This window comes from Colobus angolensis, unplaced genomic scaffold (genome assembly GCF_000951035.1).
Source record: "Colobus angolensis palliatus isolate OR3802 unplaced genomic scaffold, Cang.pa_1.0 Scaffold236, whole genome shotgun sequence".
Lineage (NCBI taxonomy): Eukaryota > Metazoa > Chordata > Mammalia > Primates > Cercopithecidae > Colobus > Colobus angolensis.
In genome coordinates this window covers 890923-897976 of record NW_012115555.1, presented here as the reverse complement: position 1 = coordinate 897976, position 7054 = coordinate 890923, and the positions used below count along the sequence as shown (strand labels likewise).

The window sequence follows — 7054 nt, the reverse complement described above, 5'->3', positions numbered from 1 at the left end:
CCCGCCCCACCGCCAGCCCTGACCCCGGCACCAGGAAACGGGACTCCAACCAGGGAATCTACGGCCTCTCGCCTGAAGGCGTCGACAGGGTGGCTGCGCCCCGCCACCCCAAGCCAGAGGTGCTGGGCAGTTCCGCCGATGGCGCGCTTCTCGTGTCTCTCGACGGGCTCCGCGGCCAGTTCGAGCGCGTGGTGCTGCGCTGGCGGCCTCAACCGCCTGCAGAGGGCCCCGGCGGTGAGCTGACCGTGCCGGGCACCACGCGCACCGTCAGCCTGCCCGACCTCAGGCCCGGCACCACCTACCACGTGGAGGTCCACGGGGTGCGGGCGGGGCAGACCTCCAAGTCCTACGCCTTCATCACCACCACAGGTAGCGTGGGCTGGGGCCACGGGACACCCATGCCTTGTCCAGCCTCACCTGCCGTTGGAGCCTGCATTCACGAGTTCCTCCTGCTGCCACTGGCACCCTTCTACCTTCAGGCCCTACCTGGCTGAGGCTCCAGGGGGCCCCAGGACAAAGCACGAGTCCAGTGTCCCTAGAAGACGTCCCCACCCCCAGGGTCCTGGCATCCATCCTGTGGATGCCTAAGGTCAAGGCAGCCCCTTCTTTGGGGTTCCCGGGACACTTCCAGAATTGCTATTTTAGGCAATAGAGGGGGATGTGGTTGGGGCGCCTGCAAAGATTCACTGGAGCAGTTTGAGTGGGCTGGGAATTGAAAACAGTGATTCCCGTTCTGAGTCACTGTGGTGAGAGTGGCTCAAGACTGTGGTCAGTGGTTACTGTTTTCCACAACTGGGCCTTGACCTTGAAGGGAAACATCAGAACTGCGTGGGGGTGGCCTGGGTGCCATCAGGCAGCAACTGTGTGTCGGGGAGGTGAAACCACTGCTTTTTGATCTGGCTTTTCAGACCCTCTGGCTCACTTTATGCTGATCTCTCCCACAGGAACGATGTCTGGGCTTGGGGAAAGGGCACGCTGTGGCTGCTGTGGGGCGGGTGGTGGACCTCTTCTTCCCCCATAGGGCCCAGATGCCACCTGACCTGGATGTCCACCCCCACACCCTCTTTCTCTTCCCACTGCCCACTCTCCTCTTGCATCCTCCCTGTCTAACACCACTGTCTTTCTTCCAGGCTTCTCACTGCAGCACTAATGGAAGCCACCTGACCACCACCCAGTGGGGGGGGATGTATGTGGGGAGGGACATGGAAGTCTCCGGGGGCTGGAGGTCATGGAAGCCTTGTGGGGTGAGGGATAGCAGGCTTTATTTTATTTATCACCTGCCTGAAGCGCAGGCCCATCTGCTCAGGAATGTGGTAGATGGGGGTGTTTGGAGGACTGGCTGACCTTTGGGAGGAGGGAGTGGCCCAGGTGATGGAACCAGAAGTCGAAGAGGGTAGGGCCCCAAGGCTCTTAAAGGCTGGAGGGCAGAACCTGGGGACTGGGGATTCCTTTCTCATTCTCATACTGGACTCTCCTCTTTTTCTCACCCTGCCCCTTCCCAGGGTCCTCACCCTCGGGCCTCTTGGGGACTACTGATGAGCCTCCTCCCTCAGGCCCCTCGACGACCCAAGGGGCCCAGGCTCCTCTCCTGCAGCAGCGCCCCCAGGAGCTGGGAGAGTTGAGGGTCCTGGGCAGAGATGAGACAGGGCGCCTCCGTGTGGTCTGGACCGCCCAGCCCGACACCTTTGCCCACTTCCAACTGCGCCTGCGGGTGCCCGAGGGGCCGGGGGCACATGAGGAAGTGCTGCCAGGGGACGTCCGCCAGGCTCTGGTGCCTCCACCCCCTCCTGGAGCCCCGTACGAGCTGTCACTTCGTGGAGTCCCTCCTGGGGGCAAGCCCTCTGACCCCGTCATCTACCAAGGCATTATGGGTACATATTTGACTCTGCTCAGATCAATATCCTGAGATTGGGGGAGGAACTGGGGCTGTTGGGACTTCAGAGGTAGGGTGGATATTGAGGGGCCAGTGAAAGGCAGGGCTGGTGTTTGAGGCTAGATAGAGGAGAAAAGGAGAGAAAAGGAATTGCAGGTTCAGCAGGAAGATGGATCGAGGAGGATCTCAGAACAATGATGAGGATAGGTGGGGAGAGGGGAAAGAGGCAGAGGTAAAATGGCCAAGAGTGGGACAGAGATTCCAGGAGAGAGGCCGAAGGTCCCTGGCCCTCCACCTGCAGCTTTCCTTGCCCTTTCCCCTGCCCCTACTCTTCGGTTGCTCCTCTGACCTTCCCTGCCCTGTAGATCTTTCAGGGTGGGCATGATAAGGCCTCTGGACACTGACTCTTAGCTCCCAACACCTCATCCCTGAGAGCCTGGTTTGAGAGGACAGCAGTCTGTGGTCCCATCAGCCAGTTTCTGCTGGGGGTGAAGGTTCCTTGGGGCAGGGGGCTCCACAGCCATCAGGACTTCAGACATGGATGAGGTTTGCAGGACCAGCGAAAGACAGGTCCTGGAGTACCTGGTTTTCACACCCCCTCTTTGTTCCTCTCTGCGGGACCAGGGTGGCTGACTCATCCCCTAGCTCCAGGTCAAGCTCAGAGAGGGTGGTAAGAGAGAAAGCAGCTCAGGTGGACAGAGGAGCCTTCAGACTGCTCTGAAGCTGCAGTGGGGAGGCTTGGAACTCTCATACAGAACCCAGGGGGGACCTGAAACCCCCCAAAGATCCTGGGGTGCAGAGGGACCAAGACCCTGTGAGGAATGGATAAACTGTCACAAGGGAAGGAGCAGAGATTGAGAGGGAAATGCCTCTCTTCTAGGAGAGCTGGTCACTGAGGGGTGGGGAGATAGGGTCCTCCAGGGAGGGAGCTATCAAGGATGGAGTGAGGTGGGCAGGGGAGAGGGAAGGAGACACAGAAAAGAGAACAGTTAAGTCCACTATGCTTTGCTTTTGCCTCCCAAACTCCAGACAAGGATGAGGAGAAGCCTGGGAAGTCCTCAGGCCCACCACGCCTGGGTGAGCTGACGGTGACAGACAGGACCTCCGACTCCTTGCTCTTGCGCTGGACAGTCCCCGAGGGCGAGTTTGACTCCTTCGTGATCCAGTACAAAGACAGGGACGGGCAGCCCCAGGTGGTGCCCGTGGAGGGGCCCCAGCGCTCAGCCGTCATCACCTCCCTGGATCCTGGCCGCAAGTACAAATTTGTCCTGTATGGGTTCGTTGGCAAGAAGAGGCATGGTCCCCTGGTGACTGAAGCCAAGATCTGTGAGTGACAGCAGCAACACCCTGCCCTCTGTACTGCCCTGAAGGAGATTTTCTCAGTGCTTTGGGAACCTGCTTTGGGAGGGAGCTCCAGGAAGGCTTCCTGGAGGCAGTGGTGCATGAGCTGAATTCTGAAGGGAAAGTAGTGGTGGGGCAGGCACAGAGTTTGAGAAGCTCAGTGCAGCCTGAGGGAGTCACGATGATCGAGGTGGGGAGAGCATGGCCAGTAAGAGAATCATTGTCACAGTTTCCTCTGGCTGGAGAACAGGGCATGTGGGGGTGCCAGAGGGCCTGGTCTCAGGGCTTCCTGTGCTGTACTGAGGGGCTTGGGCCTCATTTGAAGGCCCCTAGAGGGCCTCTGAGGGTAAAGTGGGAGAGTGACGTGACTAGATATTTATCTTGCAAATAGCACGGTGGCTGCTGAGACTAGCTGGAGAAGTGAGTTAAGAGCTGGTAAGGGCTGGCAGGGTTGATCCTGCCTATAATCCCAGCACCTTGAGAGGCCAAGGCAGGAGGATCACTTGAGGCTAGGAGTTTGAGACCAACCTGGCAACATAGTGAGAACCCCCATCTCTACTACGACAAAAGATATTAGCCAGGTGTGGTGGTGCGTGCCTGTAGTCCCAGCTCCTTGAGAGACTGAGGTGGGAGGATCGCTTGAGCCCAGGAGACCGAGGCTGCAGTGAGCCATGATTGTGCTACTGTACTCCAGCCTGGGTGCTATCCACACTCTGCACAGAGCAATACCCTGTCTCAACAACAACAACAAAAAAGAGATGATGGGTCAGTTGGGATGGTGGCAGTGGGGCTGGATGTGGGAGGCGGAAAGCAAGGTGTACCAGGCAGCCCCCAGGGTTCTGGATGAGACAGTCCCATTCCCTGAGGCAGGGAGCAGCAGAGGTGGGGAATAATGCCTTAGATAAACTTAGATCAACATCTAAGGGACACTTACGTAAATACTTTTTGTGCATTTATTGAGAGTCGGTTGTGATCAAGATGTTCAAAGAGGATCATCGCACTCCATAAAGCACACCTGGGAGGCATACCTACTTTATAGGTCAGGAGAATTGAGGCGCCAGAGTAGCAGTGTGGGGTTGGGGAAGAGACAGGGCCACTGGAACCCCGGGGGCCGCCTACACTCACAGCGGAGGCAGAGAAAGAAGGGCCCACAGGGTAGCTTGAGGAGTGACTTGCAGAGAGGCGCAGAACCAGGGAGGGTGCTGTCCTGGACTCCAGGAAGGAGGGCGTGGTTGGACTTGTCAGATTCCAGAACAGTGAATCAAGGGCTACGGAGTGTCCACAGGATTTAGCAATGGCTAGGCCACCACTGGCCTCCATGAGAGCTACTGCCTGGTGGAGGGGTGAAGCTGGATCGTGAGGGTGGTGGAGGTGAGGACGTGGCTACAATCAGTGTAGACATCACTTTCTGAAATCTGGGCTGGGAATGAGAGCAAAGAGGGAAGATGGAGACAGAGAGAGATGCACACAGAATGGGGGTGGGGAGGGGTGTGACAGTAGCTTGTTGAAATGCTGATGGCACAGCTACCGGGGAGTGGAGGGTCAGTGCTGCAGGTGAGGGAGTCCATCCGTGGGTCAAAGTTCCGAAGGGGGAGGAGAGGCCTGCAGCGTAGATGAGGGAGGCTGTCCCACATTAAAACACTTCAAGGATTGTGCTCTCCTCTCTCGGAGAAGAAGCCAGCTAGTAGTTAGGCTTGGAAGCAGTGGAGGTTGTACTGGGAAGATTTCCCTGGCTATGGAGATGTGAAAGGGCCTGGCTGGGCTCCCCTCTTTCTGAAGCTCCCTGCTGCTCCAGTTTGTGGTTGGAGGCAGAGCCACACTAGTCCACGCAGTGCTTCCATGCCGTTTGGAAGAAGGCACCCATTCCTTTAAGTGGACACCACTCCTCACCAGGGCACACAGCTCGGCAAGCAGAGTGCTGGCTGGATTTCAGTCCCTTTGTACTCCCTCAGCAAATGCACTTTTGTACAGTGAACAACCTGCACAGCCTCACACAGCATTCCCATGTGGGATTTGGCTTCCTCGTTCTCCTTGGACCTAAGTCTCTCCCTTCTCTCTACCCGCTCTTCCTAGTGCCTCAGAGTCCAGGGACTCCACCCCGTCTGGGAAACCTGTGGGTGACAGACCCTACCCCAGATTCACTGCACCTCTCCTGGACTGTCCCTGAGGGCCAGTTCGACACCTTCATGGTCCAGTACAGGGACAGGGATGGACGGCCCCAGGTGGTACCTGTGGAAGGGCCCGAGCGTTCATTTGTTGTCTCCTCACTGGACCCTGACCACAAGTACAGATTCACTCTGTTTGGAATCGCAAACAAGAAGCGGTATGGCCCCCTCACGGCCGATGGCACCACTGGTGAGTAGCAGCCACCTCAGCCCCCATGTGACCCCTTCTCAGCCCTCTGCACACTTGCCTTCAGCCCGAAACCAGCTGGGATCCCCCAGGAAGACAGCTGACTCCAGCTTCCTGGCCCCACTCCTAGGCTGAGGGGCAGCCAGACTCCCCCGCACTGCTGGGCCCCTTCCATCCCAAGCAGCAGCTCCCCGAGGCCCCGAAGGTGTGTCATACCCTGGCTGTGTCAGGCTTCCCAGAAGTTTAGCTCTCAAATTAATGGACTAGTGACCCCCCACCCCCCGTAGGGGTGACAGCCCGTCCAAACCCCAAGCCCCAGTCTCCCAGGCTGCCAGTTCAGCACCTGGCTGGATCTTCTTGTTTACAGCTCCGGAGAGGAAAGAGGAGCCCCCCCACCCCGAGTCCCTGGAGCAGCCCCTCCTGGGGGAACTGACAGTGACCGGTGTGACCCCAGATTCTTTGCGCCTCTCATGGACAGTGGCCCAGGGCCCCTTCGACTCGTTCATGGTCCAGTACAAGGATGCACAGGGGCAGCCCCAGGCAGTGCCTGTTGCGGGGGATGAGAATGAGGTTACCGTCCCCGGCCTGGATCCCGACCGGAAGTATAAGATGAACCTCTACGGGCTTCGTGGCAGGCAGCGTGTGGGGCCCGAGTCTGTGGTGGCCAAGACTGGTGAGTCATGGCTGCCAGGCCTCCCTCCCCTGCTAGCCCCATCCTGTGAGCAGGACTTGGCTGGGGCTCCTTCCAGCCTCCCTCCACCTTCGCCTTCTCAGCTCATTTTGCCAAAGCCTCCACCCACTTCCACCCCCACTGCTCTCCTGTCCTCTGCATGCCAGGTCCCCGTCATCCAGCCTCCAGCTCCTCATCTCCTTCTCAGCCTCACTTCTTCATCTCCAAGGGCAGGTCCTATTTTCCCCCATTCCAAGCACCTGGACTCATCCTTCCACCTGGAGGTGTCCTCCCCACAGATGTCCTCACCATTCGGTCACTGTGTTCTCACCCCTCAGTTTTTACTGGGCTCCTTCATGGTCTGGTTTGGGCCATGGTCACTTCTGGGCTTCTGTCACCTGCTGCCCACACCCTCCTGCCATTTCTGCTGTATTCAGAGGTGGCAGATCCAAGTGACAAGAGCACCACATTTCTCTAGCCTTTCTCAGCATGAAGAGGACTCCTCCCAGCTCCCGACTCCTTGACTCCCAGCCCGCTTGGAACAGGGCAAAGGGATTGCATTCAGCCCAGCATCCCAGCCTGTTCCTCCATGTCCCCACTCTTTCCCTGTCTGGTGCCATTCCCTTAGCCTGTGAATTATTTGATGAGAGATAGTGTGGATAGTGGTTAGGAGCAAAGACTCCAGACCCAACTGCCTGAGTCTCACTACCAGCCTTGCAACTTGCTTCCTGGAGGACCTTGTGCAAATTGCTTAACCTCTCTGTGCCTCAGCTTTCCCTTCTGTCAGTTGGGGATAATGGTTACCACTGCACAGAGCT

General features: G+C 58.0%; 1 protein-coding gene across 1 annotated transcript in view; it reads left to right on the top strand.

Annotated features, from left to right (window-relative positions):
- TNXB (tenascin XB) overlaps positions 1–7054 on the top strand; it is a 70577-nt gene that overhangs the window by 21708 nt on the left and 41815 nt on the right. The window contains exons 7-10 of the mRNA XM_011944765.1: positions 1503–1871; positions 2903–3199; positions 5288–5569; positions 5934–6239. Of these exons, the coding sequence (XP_011800155.1) occupies positions 1503–1871; positions 2903–3199; positions 5288–5569; positions 5934–6239 (1254 nt within the window). The remainder of the gene's footprint in view (positions 1–1502; positions 1872–2902; positions 3200–5287; positions 5570–5933; positions 6240–7054) is intronic.